This window comes from Pongo abelii, chromosome 21, assembly GCF_028885655.2.
Source record: "Pongo abelii isolate AG06213 chromosome 21, NHGRI_mPonAbe1-v2.0_pri, whole genome shotgun sequence".
Classification (NCBI taxonomy): domain Eukaryota; kingdom Metazoa; phylum Chordata; class Mammalia; order Primates; family Hominidae; genus Pongo; species Pongo abelii.
This window is the reverse complement of record NC_072006.2, coordinates 51,496,684-51,518,106: the sequence shown is the minus strand read 5'-3', so window position 1 is coordinate 51,518,106 and position 21,423 is coordinate 51,496,684. Positions and strand designations below refer to the sequence as shown.

General features: G+C 46.9%; 1 protein-coding gene across 47 annotated transcripts in view; it reads left to right on the top strand.

The window, feature by feature from the left end:
• Positions 1-21,423, top strand: part of ZMYND8 (zinc finger MYND-type containing 8) — a 161,549-nt gene that overhangs the window by 134,770 nt on the left and 5,356 nt on the right. For 42 of the 47 annotated variants that reach the window (XM_054541549.1, XM_024238583.2, XM_024238592.3 and 39 more), the window contains 5 exon segments: positions 6,077-6,157; positions 8,612-8,690; positions 11,554-11,793; positions 14,650-14,810; positions 15,791-15,857. In XM_054541549.1, the coding sequence (XP_054397524.1) occupies positions 6,077-6,157; positions 8,612-8,690; positions 11,554-11,793; positions 14,650-14,810; positions 15,791-15,857 (628 nt within the window). 47 annotated transcript variants of the gene reach the window in all.

The following is a 21,423-nucleotide window of genomic DNA, read 5'->3' as shown; positions in this document are numbered from 1 at the left end:
TTTCCAGGAATCAAGATGGATGGGGAGGGGGACCAAGGGGACTCCCTCTCCCCCGTCTCCTGCCCTCTGGGGCACAGTCCCCATTAAGTGGCATGGTGGGCAGGATTGTCTGTTGTGGGTGAACTCATGGGCACTGTCTCAGCACAGGCCCCTTTTTTTCTCTTAATTTGCCAAGTGCTTTTTTTTTTTTTTTTGAGATGGAGTCTCATTCCGTCCCCCAGGCTGGAGTGCAGTGACACAATCTCATCTCACTGCAACCTCCACCTCCTGGGTTCAAGCAGTTCCCCTGCCTCAGCCTCCCAAGTAGCTGGGACTACAGGCACGCGCCACCACGCCTGGCTAATCTTTGTATTTTTTTAGTAGAGATGGGGTTTCGCCATGTTGACCAGGCTGGTCTCAAACTCCTGACCTCGGGTGATGCACCCACCTCGGCCTCTCAAAGTGCTGGGATTACAGGTGTGAGCCACCGCGCCCGGCCTGCCAAGTGCTTTTATGGTCATTGTTGAATTCAGGTAGATACCATCTGCAGTTCTCAGCGTCATGTGAGTGCGCTGGACTGATGTGCTGTGTATCTTGTCATTAGACTGCGGTAGTAGTAATCACCACCAGAATGTCAGCTCCACAAAGGCAGGGATTTTTTGTCTGTTTTGCTCACTGCCAAGGCCTAGAACAATGCCTGGCATGCAGTAAGTGCCGGACACATAGTTGGGCTTTCTTTTTATTGGCTTCAATTATTATCAATAACTTAATAATAGCTATTGATTTATAATCTACTGAGATTATTTAGTAAATTAAGTAGGTAATAATTTATTCTTTACTGATGAGTAGATTACTAATACTGATGAGTAAACAGTTCTAGTTTTTAGAATGGATGAAAATAATTGAGGATAGTTGTTTCTAGAATTCTTTCTTTTTAAAAAATGCAAACAGGGTCTCATTTTGTTGCCCAGGCTGGTCTCAAACTCCTGGCCTCAAGTGATCTTCCTGCCTAGTCCTCCCAAAGCATTGGGATTACAGGTGTGAGCCACCACACCCAGCCTGTTTCTAAAATTCTTATAGTCTTAATAATAAAGAATTAGCTTTATTATATTGGGTTAAGGGAAGAGGAATCTTTTAAAATTCTGAATGGTGAGAGAAATATATATGAATTTTTTTTTACACAAATGAGTTTTCATTGGTCATGTTTCTTTTTATTTCTTCTGTGTAGGTGTAATTGTTATCTATTGCTGCAGAACAAATTACCACAAAACTTAGCAGCTTTAAACAGCACACATCTTTATTATCCTACAGTGTTTGTGGGTCAGGAATCTGAGCACAGCTCTACGGGGCTCTCCGCTTCAGGATCTCTTGCAGTTGCAGTCATGGTGTCTGCAAGGGTTTGGGACTCACACAAAGGCTAAACTGGGAAAGGATCCACTCTCAAGGTCATTTACGTGGTGGCGGGCAAGATTCACTTCTTGAGGGCTGGTGGCCTGGGCCACTCTCAGTTCCCTGCCATGTGGGCCTCCCCAGCATGGCAGCTTGTTTCATGAAAACCAGCGATGGAGGCTGGGCATGGTGGCTCACACCTGTAATCCCAGCACTTTGGGAGGCTGAGGTGGGTGGATTGCATGAGCTCAGGAGTTCAGGACCAGCCTGGGCAACATCGTGAAATCCTGTCTCTACTAAAATACAAAAAATGAGCCTGGCATGATGGTGTGCGCCTGTAGTCCCAGCTATTCAGGAGGCTGGTACACAAGACTTGCTTGAACCTGGGAGGTGGAGGTTGCAGTGAGCCGAGATCTTGCCACTGCATTCCAGCCTGGGCGACAAAGTGAAACTCTGTCTCAAAAGCCAGCAATGGAGAGAGCCTGCTGGCAAGATGGAAGTCACAGGCTTACTTAGGCCAATCACAGAAGTGACACCCCATTACCTTTGCTGTATTCCATTGGGTAGAAGCAAGTTGCTAGGTCAGAGGGAGGGGATTACAGATGGGCACAAAATATTAGTAGGTTGGGATCATCGGGAGCCCATTTAGAGTTTGCCTTCCCACCACATAAGGTAGCAATATGTCTGCATAGCATTTACTCTAGGCTAGATGCTGTCCTAAGCACGTTTTGTATGTTACTCAGTCTTCTTGACAAATTGATGAAGTGTAGGTACTGTTATCACCCCAATTTTATAGATGAGAAAACTGAAGCCCAGTGAGGTTACACAGTGTGTCTAGGGTCACAGGCTAGTGAACGGCAAAGCTGGACTTTGAATGATAGCAGCCAGGCCTTAGAGAGTGTGCACTTAACCTGGCTTTGAGCTGCTTTGTGCATTTCAGACAAGCCTGCTGACCACAAATGTTCATGGTCCACAAACTGTTGCCACACGACTTTTATAAGAAACTCCTCTTAGGATTCAGTGTGGCTGTTTGAGCCAGTGGCTGTAACTGTAGCACTTTGGGAGGCTCAAGTGGGAGGATCACTTGAGGCCAGGAGTTTAAGAGCAGCCTGAGCAACACACTGAGATCTTGTCTTTACAAATAAAAAAAAATTAGCTGGGCATGGTGGCACATGCCAGTAGTCTCAGCTATTCGGGAGGCTGAGGCGAGAGAATCACTTGAACCCAGAAATTCGAAGCTGCAGTGAGCTGTGATTGCATCATTGCACTCCAGCCTGGGTGGACAGAGCGGGACCCTGTCTCCAAAAAAAAAAAAAAAATGGCCTGGTGTGGTGGCTCACACCTGGAATCCTAGCACTTTGGGAGGCCCAGGTGGGTGGATCACCTGAGGTCAGGAGTTCGAGACTAGCCTGGCCAACATAGCAAAACCCCATCTCTACTAAAAATACAAAAATTGGCCCGGTGTGGTAGCAGGCACCTATAATCCCAGCTACTCAGGGGGCTGAAGCAGGAGAATTGCTTGAACCCAGGGGATGGAGGTTGCAGTGAGCTGAGATTGCGCCACTTCACTCCAGCCTGGGGGACAGAGCGAAACTCCTCTGTCTCAAAACAAACAAACAAACAAAAAAACATGGGGGAGGTTGTCATGAAAGTGTTAAAGGCGTAACAGCACCAAACTGAGACTTCTTGCAGAAGCAGTCTGTAGGATTATTAGAGAATTGAAAGTGGGTAATTTTTTTGTTAGTGATTTAAGTAGGTGTCTGGTTTTGCCTGAATGATCTCGTTCTACCTTCAGTTGTCCTTACATCACCTTCTCTTGATTTGGTCCCAGCTGTTTGCTTATGAATGGGAAAGCTGAGGCCTGCTGAGTGGATCTGATTAGTGGTTCGCAGGAAGTCTGTTTTCTCAGCTCCTGCAGCCATTTTAATTCTGTTACCTTCTGCATCCCCTTTGTTCTTTAAAAAGTTACTAAAAGAAAATTTTCTTTTTTAGAGTTGGGGTCTATCCCTGGTGCCCAGGCTGGCCACTCCTGGGTTCAAGCGACCCTCCCACCTTGGCTTCCCCGGGTAGCTGGGACTTCAGGCAACACAGCCCCCAGCTCCCCTTGACACTTCCAGCAAAACTTTATTTATTTATTTATTTATTTTGAGACAAGGTCTCACTCTTAGCTGGAGTGCAGCGGTGTGATCTCAGCTCACTGCAAACTCTGCCTCCCAGGTTCAAGTGATTCTCTCGCCTCAGCTTCCCAAGTAGCTGGGATTACAGGTGCCTACCACCACACCCGGCTAATTTTTGTATTTTTACTGGAGATGGAGTTTCACCATATTGGCCAGGCTGGTCTTGAACTCCTGACCTCAGGTGATTCGCCTGCCTCGGCCTCCCAAAAGTGCTGGGATTATAGGCGTGAGCCACTGTGCCTATCTAGGAATGACTTTTTGATAGGCGTTTTCTTTGAAGTTAAAAAAAATGAACACAGTGACATTTTTTGGGAGCTGATGAACTTTTCCCGTCTCTGAGTTGACCTGGAGTGGAAGACACAGTTCTGTGTGTTTTGGCAAAGTGGTGTTCTTTACCGATGTTGAAGTCTTTGCTGTATTTGGAAGTTAAGAGTAAAAGGCAGTCCACGAATGCATGATATCTTTGAAATGGAATGTGACCATTACATTAGCAATGTATTGAATTTCACCCACTTTTTAAAGTTTTCTTATAAAGCCATTTAGTTGTAATTTTTAAAATGGACACGGTGAGTGCAACAGAGCAAGGAGGCAAGTGCAGGAGGGCTGCAAAGCCGTGGAAAGCGCAGAGTGTTTTTGCTGGCAACGGCCTGGTGTGGGCTCCGCAGCAAGCCAGGAGCAGAAATCTCAACAGAGATTTTATTCATTTTACTCCATTTTGGGGCGAATTTGGGCTTACTATTTTGGGGGTTGGCAGCAATTACGCAATTGCATACTTACATGAATTTCTTTTTGTTTAAAAATAAGATGAATGGGTATTTCTTTATGAACACCTACTCCGTGGCAGGTAATGAGCCGCAGTCTTTGCGTGTTTTTTTTTTTTCATTTAATCCTCGTGCACACCCTACCAGGGGGGCATGTAGTTCTTGTTTTTTTGTGGGGAAACCGAGGCTTAGAGGCAATGGATAGTGAGACATCAGATAGGAGGCTGCTCTTTGTCCCGCCTTCTCCCTGAACTGGGGCATCTAGAAAGCACTGGAGAGACCCAGCACCAGTCAAGCCAGGCCTGAGACAGAGCCTGATCTCTTGTCCCCTCCTCTTTCTGCTGTGATGGGGAAGGGTCAGCTGGCAGGTGGGAGGTAGAAGAGAAATTCCTCCTACGAACATACTCAGTCAGCAAATCCCTGGGTGCCTGCTGCAGGGACCTTAGCTGATGTCACCAACTGGCTGATGCCTTCAGGGGTCAGATAGTTAAAGAAACAGAAGATGGGAAATGAACCGCAAAGACAGTGTCCTGACTGAAGGCATTAAAATGACAAACCAGCCATATCTATAAAATGGACTATAAAAAGGAATGAAGTTCCGCTGCCTGCTGCAGCACGGATGCGCGAGTCACAGAGGACCTTGAGTTGTGTGATTCCGTTTATATGACATGTCCAGACTGAGCAAATGCGGAGAGACAGAAGGCAGATCAGTGGTTGTCAGGGGCTGGGGGAGGAGGGGATGGGATACCGGGAGGTGAAGACTAAGGCTGGGGGAGTGGGATTTTGTTTTCAGGGTAATGAAATGATTGTGGTGATAGATACACAACTCTGAGGTACTAAAAGCCATTGAATTGTATACTTTAAATGAATGAATGGTATAGTACTTGCGTATACCTCAGTAAAGTGGTGCTGGTTTTTTGAGGGGAAATAATGGAAAACCAAAACAAAGTAATCCCTCTCTCGAACCTACTATGCTGGCCAAATAAGAGACATCTGGGGGTCGGGCACGGTGGCTTCAGCACTTTGGGAGGCCGAGGTGGGTGGATTACTTGAGGTCAGGAGTTCAAGACCAGCCTGACCAACATGGTAAAACCCCATCTCTACTAAAAATAGAAAAAAAATTAGCTGGGTGTGGTGATGTGCGCTTGTAATCCCAACTACTTGGGAGGCTGAGGCAGGAGAATCGCTTGAACCTGGAGGCGGAGGTAGCAGTGAGCCAAGATCACGCCACTGTACTCCAGCCTGGGCAACAGAGCGAGGCTCCATCTTAAAAAAAACAAAAAGAAAAAAACCACCACACATCTATCTGGGGGCCAAATTTGGCCTCTCCGGTTTCAGCCAAACTGTGGTATGGAAACTAGCTTTATGTGGGTATGGAAACTAGCTTTATGGTTATGAAGTGGTACCACAATGCGATACATGAAATTTGTTGGAAATTTTTACCCCGTTAATGCTGGGGTTTCTTAACCTCAGTGCTAGTGACATTTTAGGCTCATAGGTCATTTTTGTGCGGGGTCCTTCTGTGCATTTAGCATGGTTTAGGTAGGAAGTTTAGCAGCGTCCCTGCCTCCACCCTCTAGATGCCAGTAGCAGCTCCTTCTTCTCGCCCCTGCACCTGTCATGGCAACCAGAAATGCCCAGTGTCTCATGCGGGACAAAATTTCCCTGAGTTGAGAACCTCTGCTTTATACAGATAGATTTTAAGTATTTGTCACCAGGAAAAGCCTCTAAGAAGTGATCAGCTGAATTGTTTCTGTTTTTATCTTTCAGATGATGGATGCAATAAAAGGAACAATGACAGAAATATACAACGATCTTTCTAAAAACACTACTGGAAGCACAATAGCTGAGGTCAGAGATGACACATGAATTTCTTATTTGCTAAGAGTGTTTTATGGGCTGCTTTAAAGGTGGTACCATGAAGAAGCTTCTCTGGAAACCAACCCCTCTTGGGTCCTGGCTTGGTCACTAAGCTGGCTCTACTGATTGTGATTGTTGATGGGGGTATTTTTTCCTTTAGCCAGACGGCTGGGGCTGTGGAGACATGCCCTGCTTTGTGTGATCAATTCATTTCTAATAAAACAGCCAAAATCAGAGCTTCAGTTAACCTACTGGTGAAACTGGACACCGGTTCTTTTTGCTTCATGTAAAACTGGCTCCTGAATCTTCTCTGTAAGTTTGGACTTTTTAATACAAGTGCTTCTTTTTGTTCAATAATTTGTGTACTGGAGTCTCCCTAATTATGTGATTGTGTAGAGAAGAAAGTGGTTAAGACATTTCGTTGGCTGAGCATGGTGGCTATAATCCCAGCGCTTTGGGAAGTTGTGGTAATCCCAGCGCTTTGGGAATCCTGAGGATTGCTTGAGGCCAGGAGTTTGAGACCAGCCTGCACAACATAGTGAAACCCCATTTCTACAAAAATTTTAAAAAAACAAGCAGGAGATGGTGGTGTGTTCTTGTAGGAAGCTGAGGCAGGAGGATTGCCTGAGCCCAGGAGTTTGAGGCTGCAGTAAGTTGTGATTGTGCCACTGTACTCTAGCCTGGGAGACAGAATGAGACCCTGTCTCTTAAGGAAAAAAAAAAAAAAAATTAAGCTATCCACTTATAAAGCATCCACTTATAAAAATATACCTCCCTGAACTTCCCCTTTAGGCTAATTCCCTATCAGGGCTTGGAGAGTGGGCCACTTGCTGGCTGTCTGTGGATGGTACAGTGTAGGCCAGATGCAAACGGGTTATCAGGTGAAATGACAAGTGGCAGGACTTACAGAGGTCATTTAAGGAGACGTTGGAGAACTGTGGGAATCCTTTGCAGAGCTATTGACCTTTTAGGACTTGGCAGCATTAGGCTGGTGCTCAGACGAAGAGGAGAAGATCTTCAGGAAGGCAACCTGGTGGTCCCTTCAACAGAAGACAGTGTGAATACAAAGATTTAAGAGAGGCCCCAAGAAAAATCAATGAATCCCCTTGAATAGTTTTGCAAGTATGACCTTTATGATTATGTTTTGGACATCAAATAAGAAGGGAAAAAATAATGCTTTAGAAACAGCTTCATTCTTGTTTGTATACGTTGTAAGAATTGGTGTGTGGTTGAAAATACGGGTTCATAATATCTCACCTGAAACCTTGGGTCTGGATGTATGCCAGAATTTTTTTTGGATTTTAGAGAGGTTATAATATGCAGCCCCCCACAATTAGAGACACCATTTCTGCAATGAAATGTGATTGTTCACACTACGTGAATAAATCAGGTTTTCTTGGCCTTAGCTATACTGACGTTTGCACCAGATAATTTCTGTTGTGGGGCTGCCCTGTGCGTTGTAGGATGTTGAGCAGCATCCCTGCCAGCAACTCTGCTCAATTGTGACAACCACAAATGACTCCAGACATTCTCATGACAGGGGAGAGTAGTCGAAATTGCCCCAGTTGAGAACTACTGTGATAATTAAACACTGTTTATTATTTTTTAAATTAAAATTTTTTTCTTTTTTTTGAGAAGAGCCTGGCTCTGTCACCCAGGTTACAGTGCAGTGGCATGATCTTGGCTCACTGCAGCCTCTGCCTCCCAGATTCAAATGATTTTCATGCCTCAGCCTCCCAAGTAGCTGGGATTATAGGCGTGCGCCACCATGCCCGGTTAATTTTTGTATTTTTAGGAGAGATGGGGTTTCTCCATGTTGGCTAGGCTTGCCTTGAACTCCTGACCTCAGGTGATCTGCCCACCTTGGCCTCCCAAAGTGCTAGCATTACAGGTGTGAGCTGCCGCACCTGGCCAAAACACTGTTTAATTAGTTTCCTATCAGATCAGGTCGAGTTTGTTTGTTTATTTTCCCTTCCAAATGAGTTTGGCTCCAAAGTTACACTTCCCCTGCCCAGAAATACCCTTTGGTTTTCAGAGATGTCAGGCTTTGGAATTTCAGGTGAATAAGTGTGGATCCCACCACCTAAATGTTGTTACGTAAGAGTGAAAATCCAGCTATCTTTGTATCTGTTTCATATTTATAGACCAAAATCATAAATAACCCTTAATATATTATTTATATGAAAGTCTGGTCCTTGTCACTTTAAGTGGCTTTCCCTCATGCCAGTATTTCTTGGAATCGATGGCCTGTTTATACTTGGTTTTCTGAACCAGTGTTTCTGGTGAATTTGGGTTCACACACCGGTGATCACCTCTCTGGACTATAGCTGTGGGAAGGTTAGCATGATTCCCATACCCCTCACAGCCAGCCATGGTTGAGCTTCTGAGCCCTGCTGGTGAACTGCATGAGACAGCTTTTGAAGACGCTCACTCTCCCTCTTCCAGATTCGCAGGCTGAGGATCGAGATAGAGAAGCTCCAGTGGCTGCACCAGCAAGAGCTCTCTGAAATGAAACACAACTTGGGTAAGGCCTGACACACTGGTCTGGACTGAGGAGGGTTTTGGGTGTGAACTTCTTTGCACCTCTGGAGTCAAGCCCAGATGTGAGTGCAATTAAAACTAGGCTAGGATTGTATGACTTGTAGGGAGACCACAGAGTCCTGAGAATCTGGGCCTGGAGAAACCAGGTGTAAGAGCGGGTGTTGGTGGGAGCCCCCCTTTCCTGTGTTCAGAACACCAGCCTGAACAATAAAATAATGAGGGTTGGTCAGGCACGGCAGCTCACACCTGTAATTCCAGCCCTTTGGGAGGCCCAGATGGGAGGATCACCTGAGCCCAGGAGTTCAAGACCAGCCTGGGTAATCTGGCGAAACCCTATCTCTACACAAAATTTTAAACCATTAACTGGGCCTGGTGGTGCGCTCCTGTGGTCCCAGCTTCTCGGGAGGCTAAGGAAGGAGGATCACTTGAGCCTGAGAAGTTGAGGCTGCAGTGAACTTAACTAATTTCATTACACAAACTGTTGTGATAAAGGGATCTGTTAAATCCCTGGTTTTCCTTTTCTTTTTTTCCACACTCCGCATGCCATGGACATATCCCCAGTTTTCAAGGGAAGAAACTGACATGTTGAGGAAGTTATTCAAAGTCACACGGGCACAGTTCAAGTCTGGGCACTCTTCACCCTGTTCATCATGGAATGCTGGGCACTTTAACAATATCTGGATGCTTCCTGTGCACTGCTCAGTGCAGAGAAAGATACTTTATTGGTCCCTGGATTAGATTGACAGATGTTTTGGCCTGTCGTTCTGTATAGATAAGCTTTTCCCCAAAGGTAGAAGCGATTGCTTCAGCCCCTCACGTAGTATCAGATCAGATGGGCTGCTGGCAGCCAGAAGAACTCTTAGGTTGAGGACCCATGCCCAGGTGTGCCTACCTGCTCACTTGTGGTCTGCATCTAAGTCACACCTTGCAGACATGAATCCTTTCAGAGCCCCCTGGAGAGAAGCCCTTGGTTCATTCTTTGTGGACGCTGATTTGGGTGTTGTTGCTTCTTCTCGTTCTCCTTTTTTTTTTTTTTTTTTTTAAAGACAGAGTCTCACTCTTGTTTCCCATGTTGGAGTACAGTGATGTAATCTCAGCTCACTGCAGCCTCTGCCTCCCAGGTTCAAGTGATTCTCATGCCTCAGCCTCCCGAGTAGCTGGGATTACAGGTGTGCACCACCATGCCTGGCTAAGTTTTGTACTTTTAGTAGAGATGGGGTTTCAGCATGTTGGCCAGGCTAGTCTCAAACTCCTGGCCTCAAGCGATCCACCCACCTCAGCCTCCCAAAGTGCTGGGATTACAGATGTGATCTACTGCCCCTGCCACCACTTCTTGTTTTTCTAATAAAATCAGGGAATCTTACTTACATAAAATCCTTTTCTTTTTATGTGTTGACTGCACATTTGAAAAAATTACCTGTGGGCTGGCCAAAACTTAGCTATGGTTTGCAGGCCCCTAGTTAAAGGTAGGTAGATTGACTCAAAGGTTCTGTCTGGCCACAAGTAGTTAACTTCTTTATGAGGGGTTAATTTTACTTTATAAAGTTCAGGAAGAGTATTTGAAGGAATTGAGGGACCATTCCCCTCCCCTCCCCTCCCTTCCCCTCCCCCTCCCCTCCCTTCCCCTCCCCCTCCCCTCCCTTCCCCTCCCCCTCCCCTCCCTTCCCCTCCCCCTCCCCTCCCTTCCCCTCCCCCCTCCCCTCCCTTCCCCTCCCCCCTCCCCTCCCTTCCCCTCCCCCCTCCCCTCCGTTCCCCTCCCCCTCCCCCTCCCCTCCCCTCCCTTCCCCTCCTCCCTCCCCCTCCCCTCCCTTCCCCTCCCCCCTCCCCTCCCTTCCCCTCCCCCCTCCCCTCCCTTCCCCTTCCCCCCTCTTGTTGTCCAGGCTGGAGCGCAAAGGCACTATCTCGGCTCACTGCAACCTCCGCTTCCTGGGTTCAAGCAATTCTCCTGCCTCGGCCTCCCAAGTAGCTGAGATTACACCATTGTGCCTAGCTAATTTTTGTATTTTTAGCAGAGATGGGGTTTCACCATGTTGGCCAGGCTGGTCTCAAACTCCTGACCTCAGGTGATGCATCTGCCTCAGCCTCCCAAAGTGCTGGGATACAGGCATGAGCCACCACACTCGGCCTCTTTTTCTTTTACTACAGCCTGCAGGTCACTCCTAAATGAATTACCAGTGGACTTAACTGTCTGAAGTAAAATTAGAGAAATCCTGGTAGACTGAGTAGGTTCATAGTTGTCCTGTTAGTATAATCATCAACCACAGTCCCATCTGGATCCAGTGCCACAGGAGACGCCTACAAGAAAGCACGCCTGAGGTCTAGGCCCAGCTCCTGTTTGCGTCAGTTTCCTCATCTGTGAAAGGGGTAGAATAGTAGTACTTACCCCGTAGGATTATTAGGATGAGGGTTATATGAGTTAATATTTATAAAGTTCTTAGAACAGTGCCTTCATGTAGTGGGTGCTATATAGGTATTTGATTGATGGGGGAAAGGGCTTATGTTAATGAATAATAGGATGGAAAGTGAGTTTTGGTGGTAGTTGTTTCAAGGGTTACTTTGAGGAATTCCCAGAATGTAGTCTGGTGTTGAAAATCCTCTGGGGCTGCAGTTATGTCCACGCTGGGCACCTCATGTCCACTCTCAACAGGCAGCACCATCTGGTCGCTATGATGAGTGCCCTGTTTAAAGATGAAGACTCGGGCTAGGTTATTGCCCACGGGCACACAGCCAGGGCTTCTTCCAGCCAGGTCTTGCATCCAGGTCTGCCTGAATCTGGGGGCAGGAATAGCCCCACACCCCAGGCTGGGGTCAGGTGATGAGCAGTGTTCCTTCCCCTCCTCCACTAGAGCTGACCATGGCGGAGATGCGGCAGAGCCTGGAGCAGGAGCGGGACCGGCTCATCGCTGAGGTGAAGAAGCAGCTGGAGCTGGAGAAGCAGCAGGCGGTGGATGAGACCAAGAAGAAGCAGTGGTGTGCCAACTGCAAGAAGGAGGCCATCTTTTACTGCTGTTGGAACACCAGCTACTGTGACTACCCCTGCCAGCAAGCCCATTGGCCTGAGCACATGAAGTCCTGCACCCAGTCAGGTAATGCCCTGTGGGGCTGCCTCCCGTCCTGGGCTGCAGTGGCTTGGCGTTGGTCTCCCCTATGGACCTCAGGGGTCTCAGGGCTAATTGACAAGGGAGCTCGCCTGGCTTCTGGTCACTTCCACTCAAAAACAACTGTGTCTCTTACACACAGGTGAGCAGCGTGCAGGCACACAGCTAAAACATGAGCCATGGGCATTTTGAACCTTTGATCTTTGCAGAACCCTTGATCTCTTCTCAGGCCTAAAATGTCAGTAGTACTGAACTTGAGACACTGTGTTTTTTTTGGCAGTAATGGACTTGTGGCTTTAGATGATATGGATTCCCAATTTCTTTGTTAAGTGTTGGTTTGGAATTAACCTATCTTTGACACTGCTGTAATATTTGTAATCACCCTTTTCAACATAGAACAAGCAGTCCCCAGGCCTAGAGCTTCCAGCAGGAAGCACTATCTAGTTCGAATTTATCCTTTTTTTTTTTTTGAGACAGTTTCGCTTTTGTTGCCCAGGCTGGAGTGCAGTGGTGTGATCTTGGCTCATTGCAACCTCTGCCTCCCGGGTTCAAGCGATTCTCTCGCCTCAGCCTCCCGAGTAGCTGGGATTACAGAAATACGCCACCTTGCCCGGCTAATTTTTTGTATTTTTAGTAGAGACAGGGTTTCTCCATGTTGGTCAGGCTGGTCTTTAACTCCTGACCTCAGGTGATCCACCTACCTTGGCCTCCCAAAGTGCTGGGATTACAGGCGTGAGCCACCGTGCCTGGCATCAGTAATATTTTATAAATTATTATTATTATTATTTTGAGACAGAGTTTTGCTCTTGTCCCCCAGGCTGGAGTGCAGTGACACGATCTCGGCTCACTGCAACCCTGCCTCCTGGGTTCCACTGATTCTCCTGCCTCAGCCTCCCAGGTGGCTGGTATTACAGGCACACATCACCATGCCCAGCTAATTTTTGTATTATTAGTAGAGACAGGGTTTCTCCATGTTGGCCAGGCTGGTCTTGAACTCCTGACCTCAAGTGATCTGCCCGCCTCAGCCTCCCAAAGTACTGGGATTACAGGCGTGAGCCACCACGCCCAGCCTATAAGTTATTTTTTACCATTAGCTTTTATTTGTGGCAAATGATACTAGCTTTGTATGGTTGGAATGAAACACTTCCATTTTAAAGAATTTCAAGTGTCACATAAATAATACAATAAGGTAGTATGTCTGCGGATTGGCAAACTTTGCAAAGGTGGTATGTAAATGACTCAAGAGTGAGAAGCTTGACCAGGGGTTGTTAAACTTTTTCTGTGAAGGGCGAGAGTGAATATTTTAGGCTTTATACACCATGTGGTTTCTGTTGCTACTACTTAACTCTGCTGTTGCAGTGCAGAAGCAGTCTTAGATGATATGTAAATGGATGGACATAGATGATATGTAAATGGATGAATGTGGCTGTCTGCCAATAAAACAGGCAGCACTAGCTTGCCAGCTCTTGCTCTAGACAAATCTGTTATTTTATTATTTTTTAAAAGGCAATATTGGAGAATACCTCACCCTGTTCTTTAGTCTGTAGGGAGATGTCGTCTTTGTAGAGACTTTTGGTCTCTTACTGGAGTAAAGTCTCTTTGTGTTTTCCCTCCGTTCTGGAATGTGTCTGATGAGCCTTTTGCTGTTTTGCCAAGATGGCCAAAATGTCCTTCGGCTTTCCTTTTTTTGTGACATAATTACATCTGTTCTTCCTAAATTCCTCCCAGACGTCCTGTTTTTCTTTTTCTTTTTTTTTTTTTCTTTAAGACGGAGTCCCGTTCTTTCTCCCAGGCTGGAGTGCAATGGCACGATCTCAACTCACTGCAAGCTCTGCCTCCCGAGTTCATGCCATTCTCCTTCCTCAGCCTCCCTAGTAGCTGGGACTACAGGCGCCCGGCACCACGCCTGGCTAATTTTTTGTGTTTTTTAGTAGAGACGGGGTTTTACCGTGTTAGCCAGGATGGTCTTGATCTCCTGACCTCGTGATCTGCCCGCCTCGGCCTCCCAAAGTGCTGGGATTACAGGCATGAGCCACTGCGCCCGGCCCCAAACGCCATGTTTTTCTATGTGTCCAAGTTTCTGCCATCTCCACATTCTCTGGGCCTCTGACAGCGTGTCGCCTGTCACGTGGTTTTCCTGTCCCACCTTAGAAGGAAGAAAGTCTCTGGGGCTAAAAATACAGGTCTCTATGTTGAAATGACTAAATAGAGTGACTCTAAATCGGCAGTTACAGGTTGGCTCTTGTTGATGGGCTTTGTTTGTTCCAAGAATATACTTTCATCTACAGAATGATTTAATAAAACTTGAATTGCTAACCATTAAAAATCAACATGTTGGCTAGGTGCGGTGGCTCAAGCCTGTAATCCCAGCACTTTGGGAGGCCGAGGTGGGTGGATCACCTAAGGTCAGGAGTTCAATACCAGCTTGACCAACATGGTGAAACCCCATCTCTACTAACAATACAAAAATTAGCCAGACGTGGTGGCGTGCACCTGAGTCCCAGCTACTTGGTGGGCTGAGACAAGAGAATCACTTGAACCTGGGAGACAGAGGTTGCAGTGAGCTGAGATTGTGCCACTGCACTCTAGCCTGGGTGACAGAGCGAGACTTCGTCTCAGCATGTTTACGTTAAAATTTGGAATTCTAAAATTTGGAATTCCAGCTTCTGGAAAACTCTGGCAATCCAGCCCCCTGAGCCTACACTTTTATGCGCTGGGTAGGGCTGAGCCTTGGGTGGGCTGAGCCTTGGGTGCCACTGGGTGCAGGGCGGGGCTCCATGCATGTTTCAAAATCATCGTACTCTGTGTATATGTGGCGTCTCTCTCTCTCTCCTTTGTCCCCAGCTACTGCTCCTCAGCAGGAAGCGGATGCTGAGGTGAACACAGAAACACTAAATAAGTCGTCCCAGGGGAGCTCCTCGAGCACACAGTCAGCACCTTCAGAAACGGCCAGTGCCTCCAAAGAGAAGGAAACATCAGCTGAGAAAAGCAAGGACAGTGGCTCGGTGAGGATCCCCCCGTGCCGTTGGCTAGTGACATCTACCCTTTGTGCCAAGTGGACTTAAGAGCCCCTATCTGCTGCCCTCCATGTTGTGGGAGGCTTGTCTTAACAGTGTGCCAGAATTTCCAGTGGATATGTGGGAACATGGAGCCTGAGCCGGCATGTGTGGGACCTGGCAACTGCTCCCCAGTAGTCTCCCTTGGGGACCCTCAAAGTGTAGAATAGTGTTGCCCAGGAGAACTTTCTGCGATGATGGAAATGTTCTGTACTTCCCGTCCAGAATGGTAGCTGCTAGCTACATGCAACTTTTGAGCACTTGAAATGCAGCTAGTGTGACCGAGGACCTGATGTTACAGTTTTATTTAATTTTAATTAATTGAGATTTCAGTAGCCACATGTGGCTAGTGGCTGCCCTATTGGGCCACGAAGGTTTCACCTCTTTGTTTGCCAGGGTGTGATGTATGTGACATTGATGGTATGCAAAGACTATTTTCACGAGTATATCGTTTTTTACATTTTCAGTCATTGTATATCTATTTCCTTGCATATTAGGAAAAAGATAAATCATTAGACTGTCAGTTAAAACACGCTGGTTTAACTGATAGTATTACCTAGTCAGAGGCTAACATGAATTAAAAGCGGACTGATAGAATTTTGAAGTAATGTACTTTCTCCTTGGATGTGGCAAAAATCTGGAGGGGGGTCTGTTTTAGTGAGTGGAGTTTAGGAAACAGTGAATGTTCTAGGGCAGAGTGAGGGGCCACCCTGGTGCTGCGTTCCAGCCTGTTCATTGTGGGAGATGGTACCCGGGGTTTGGCTACCTGGCCGCCCTGTGCCCAGCACTTCCACCTGACCGTGCCAGGCAGAGGACACTGAGATGCTTTGGGGGCAGCGATGAGCACCCCCATGACTCCCTGGATTTCCCTGTGGGGGCGACGTTAGCCTCAGTGCCTTGAGTCCATCTTTTTCTTTTTGTATTTCTAGACCCTTGACCTTTCTGGCTCCAGAGAGACGCCCTCCTCCATTCTCTTAGGCTCCAACCAAGGCTCTGGTATGTTGCCCCCTGGTGGGCGAACGGTGCTTTCACATTTCAGATGGGCAGATGGGGAGCCATTTTGTCAGGGAGAATTTGAAGGGTTTATTCCAATGGTTTCCAAACGATTATGGATCCTTAGGGGTGCCTGGGGTGGGTCAGTGGGGGTGAGGGGGTAGCTGAGCATGTTAACTTTCAGGTACCTCTTCAAACTGATCGGTATTACCTACTGTATTTACTGGGGATCCACATAAAACTCCATTTGGACAGAGGGTTCTGTTGCTGACCTGGGGTAGGGTAGAAGAAGTGCATTTGGATTGGGAAGTTTTTTTGTTTTCTCTCAGGGAAATGAGAACGGTAAATGACGCTGTGTAAGATTTTATTCTGAGGTTCTGACACCTGCATATGGTGGATGAAGGCGCTCAAGCCTTTGAGAATTGAAGGCAGTGCTTAGGTGGATGATCTTTCTGTTAAATCCTTTCCTTTTGGAGAATAACCTGGCAGGCAGATTTGGGGAAATTTTCTGAGACTTGACATCTAAGGTTTTTCTTCTGTGGGGTTTGAGCTGTCTTCCTTCCCTAGCCCAAAGAATCTTTTTCCTGCACTTTCTTAAAGCAGTTTTGGGTCATTCCAGAAGGGTTCGGAGAAGGTGCCTTCCTGGTGGAAGACAGTTTTACTTCATTCAAGGTTTTTGCCTGGCACCACAGCTCCAGGACCTTTCTACCTGATGATGATTTTTTTTTTTTGAGACAGAGTCTCGCCCTGTCGCCCAGGCTGGAGTGCAGTAGTGTGATCTCAGCTCACTGCAACCTCCGCCTCCCAGGTTCAAGTGATTCTCCTGCCTCAGCCTCCCAAGTAGCTGGGACTACAGGGACGCACCACCATGCCTGGCTAATTTTTAAAAAATTTTTTGTAGGCCAGTTGCAGTGGCTCATGCCTATAATCCCAGCACTTTGGGAGGCTGAGGTGGGCGGATCACGAGGTCAGGAGTTTGAGACCAGCCTGACCAATATGGTGAAACCCCGTCTCTACTAAAAATACAAAAATTAGCTGGGCGTGGTGACACGCGCGTGTGATCCCAGCTACTTGGGAGGCTGAGGCAGGAGAATCACTTGAACCCAGGAGGTGGAGGTTGCAGTGAGCCGAGATCGTGCCACTGCACTCCAGCCTGGGAGACAGAGCGAGACTCTGTCTCAGAAAAAAAAAAAATTGTAGAAATGGGGTTTTGCCATGTTGGCCAGGTTGCTCTTGATCTCTTGACCTCAAGTGATCCTCCCGCCTCTGCCTCCGGAAGTGCTGGGATTACAGGCGTGAGCCACTGATGATTCTCTTGAGCTGAAACGCAAACATTTCATTTCACTTCTGCATATTGAGTGCATGGAGGAAGAAGTGATGTCCATTGTTAGGGGCTGGGAACGGTTTCCCGAAGGGGCTAGGCCTTGAAAGTTGGATGGGATTTGGGGGCACAGTCAGAGGGAGTAATATGAGCTTGCTTTAGGAGGGAGGATATGAACTTGGCATTAAATATGACTGAACCACCTATTGAAAAAGCAACTCCCTCTTCACTTCCCCTTGTAACGGGCTCAGTTGAGTGCTAAGATGTCTTTAGCATCTCTCATGTTTCCGGGTTCTCTTTTTAACAAAGACTGAGCAGACTCTAGATTTTAGCAGCATGCTTCCCACCCTAGAACTTTTAATTTAAGGTTTTCATTACATTCATTTTTGGAGTTGCCTTTGACTTAACAGCAGATTTTATTGGTTTTGTTTTTTGTTGGTTAACAATAAAAGTTTATTACCTAAGTTACATAAGTTTAAAATAAAAACACAAATTAAGCAATATGTAAGAGGACTATGGATGTGTCGAAATGGCACAAGTGGTGTGAGGAAGGTCCAAGTTAGGGAAACACCGTTTCAGACAGAGGGGTGCTGTTAAGGTTTTGGAGCCTCAAAGTGGCTTGATTGAAATGGCATCTGAGAAGATGAATGATACCATGGTAGGGTGAATCTGGCAGGAGTCTGTTGGCGTCAGGAGGGTGGCATACAGGAAGGTGATTGGGAGAGGCATCGTATTCCATGCTGAGCTGGAGGAGTATTACCTAGACCAGGGTCAAGAAGCTTTTTCCGTAGAGGGCCATTTAGTAAGTATTTTAGGTTTTGCAGGCCGCATGGTTCCTGTCATAGCTGCTCACCCTGCTGTTGTAGTGTGAAAGTAGACATAGATAATATGTAAACAAACGTATGCCTTGTGCCGATGAAACTTGAATTGCAAAAACAGGCATTGAGCTGGCCATAGTTTGCTGACTCCTGACCCGAGGCACACTGTCCCAGGGAGTGGAAAGGAGAGGAGGCAAGAAGCCCCAGTAAATGGTGGGAGGAAGAGGAGGGCGAGCAGGGGGAGGAAGGGGCAGTTTTTCTGAATAAGGCAGATAAATGCCTGTCTTTGTGGAGTTTCAAAGGAAGTCAGAAGAGCAGCTATTGGTGCTACTGAAGAGCATGAACACCTTATCATGTTTATTCCCAATGTCTGTGAGAGCATAGTTAATATTTCCATTACACAGATGAGCAAGTTGAGGTCCAGAGACATTAACTCAGATGCCCAAGTAACTCAACGAGTAATTATGAGAGCCAGGACTTAAGTTCAGCTCTCTCTAGACTCATGCTTTGAAAGGTGGGTGGGTGGGATTTGGGGGCACAGTCAGAGGGACTAACATGAGCTGACTTTAGGGAGGATATGGACTTGGCATTAAATATGACGGAACCACCTACTGAAAAAGCAACTCCCTCTTCACTTCCCCTTCTAACAGGCTTGGTTTGATGCTGAGATGTCTTTAGCATCTCTCATATTTCTTGATTCTCTTTTTAACAAGGACTGAGCTTTGCAAGCATATGCAACCAACTGAGCTTTGCAGTCCAGACTCATGTTTGCAACCATATGTCAGGTATACTTAGGGTGGACCCCTATAAAATTGCTTTTGTAACTCAAAAATGGCTGAGTAATGGCACTTGTGTGTGGCTCTGCTAATAAGGCACTGATCTCTAGGAAACGTCAGGGTGCAGATGTGGCCTTTTTTTCCTCATGCAGTTCTACTAACTCTCTTGTTTCTTTACCTCCCTCCTTCCCACCTCCTTACCCAGCTTAATTTCCATGCAGTACCGTTGCTAATACAACCCAGTCTCCCAGGCCCTTCCTGTTTTCCTAGCATGTCCATTTGGCAAAACCCCACCTTGGATGAACCCCAGCTTTCCACTTTTGATTTACCTGCACCTGACCCTCAGTGCTTAATTGGAGAATGTTACACAAGAACACAGACTTGTCTCATCACACACGCAAATCTGGGTCACTAACCTCAGAAGCAAAGATTCTCTTCTGCCTGATCATCTTTCCAATATCTGTTTTTCTTTTATTAATACTTTTTGTCCTCAGAGACCTGTGTTCTTTTTTTATTTTACTTTTTTGAGACAGGGTCTTCACTCTGTCGCCCAGGCTGGAGTGCAGTGGCATGATCTCAGCTCACTGCAGCCTCCACCTCCTGAGTTCAAGTGATTCTCCTGCTTCAGCCTCCTGAGTAGCTGGGATTATAAGCGTGCACCACCACACCCGGCTAATTTTGTATTTTTAGTAGAGACGGGGTTTCACCATATTGGCCAGGCTGGTCTTGAACCCCTGACCTCAGGTGATCCGTGTGCCTTGGCCTTGCAAAGTGCTGGGATTACAGGCTTGAGCCAATGCGCCCGGCCTGGCCCTGTGTTCCTTTTTTTTTTTTTTTTTTTTTTTTAAGACAGAGTCTTCGCTCTGTCACCCAGACTGGAGTGCAGGTGCGTGATCTTGGCTCACTACAACCTTTGCCTCCTCAATTCAAGTGATTCTCCTGCCTCAGCCTCCTGAGTAGCTGGGATTACAGGTGTGCATCACCATGTCCAACTAATTTTTTGTATTTTTAAGAGAGACAAGGTTTCACTGTGTTGGCCAGGCTGGTCTTGAACTCCTGACCTCAAGTGATTCACCTGCGTTGGCTTCCCCACGTGCTGGATTACAGGCATGAGCCACCGTGCCTGGCCAGAGGCCTGTGTTGTGACCCAAGTTTTTTTTTTTTTTTTCCATCAGGATTCCATCGTCCATGATGGCCATTTCTCAAGTTCTCTGCTCTGTTTTGGACCTCCCTGCATCTCTCCCTGTGTCACCATCCCTGGGCACTCAGGGCTGCTCCTCTGCCCTCTGCAGGGCCTCCGTGGTGTGCTCTGTCCTTCCCTCCTGCCATTCAAAGGCATCTGCATCCTTTGTTGTAGCCAGATTTCTCACTCTGTACTGCTTTTCTTCCTAGGCACTTAAATATCCTCATCTATCTCTAAGTGCCTTCCTTGACACCTTGCATCTCCAATAGAACGTTCTGTGACAATGGCCATGTTCTTATATTTGCACTATCCACTATGGTAGCCACTAGCCACGTGTCGCTGCTGAAGCCTTGAACTGTGGCTAGTGTGACTGAGGAATGGAATTTAACATTGTATCTTATTGTAGTGGTTACCATATTGAATGGCACAGCTTAAGACCTGTCCTGTCTCCTTCCTCAACCCAGTTAGATGTCTCTTCAGGGGTTGTTATTCTAGAGCTAGGTGCACCTGTAGTCCCAGCTACTTGGAGAGGCTGAGGCAGGGGGTTACCTGAGCCTAGGAGTTTTGAGGCTGCAGTGAGTGCCTGTGAATAGCCACTGCACTCCAGTTGGGCAACAGAGTGAGACCTCATATTTAAAAAAAAAAAAAGTTGTTTCATTTTTGTCTCCATTTCCCTGTCTCTACACAGTCTGCTGCTGATATGATACAGTTTCTATTCTGATACTCCACCATCCCCCTAAGCCATTAACAGTCATGGACATTTATTATTATTATTATTATTATTATTATTATTTGAGATGGAGTCTTGCACTGTTGCCCAGGCTGGAGTGCAATGCTGCAATCTTGGCTCACTGCAACCTCTGCCTTCCAGGTTCAAGTGATTCTCCTGCCTCAGCCTCCCGAGCAGCTGAGATTATAGGAATACGCCACCACGCCCAGCTTATTTTTTGTATTTTAGTAGAGATGGGGTTTCACCGTGTTGCCCAGGTTGGTCTCCAACTCCTGAGCTCAGGCAATTCACCTGCCTCAGCCTCCCAGAATGCTTGGATTACAGGCGTGAGCCACCATGCCTGGCCGACATTTTTAATTCTAAATGTTTTGAAACCTAAGAGACAGGATCTTGCCTTGTTGCCGAGGCTGGCCTTGAACTTGGCCTGAGCTCAAGCCATTCTCCCACTTCAGCCTCTTGAGTAGCTGGGATCACAGGCATGTGCCACCGTGGTCAGCAGCAGAGACTTTTTTCTTAAAAGACGACCAGATTGGCTAGAATCATGGTATCTTCATGTCAGAAAGGGCCTCCTCTTCAGGGTTTGGATAAAGATTGAGGTGCACCCAGGGCTACACTAAAAGAGATTTAGCCCTGCATTTAGGTCAGGCATGGTGGCTCATGCCTATAATCCCAACACTTTGAGAGGCCAAGGTGGGTGGATCATTTGAGGTCAGGAGTTCAAGACCAGCCTGACCAACATGG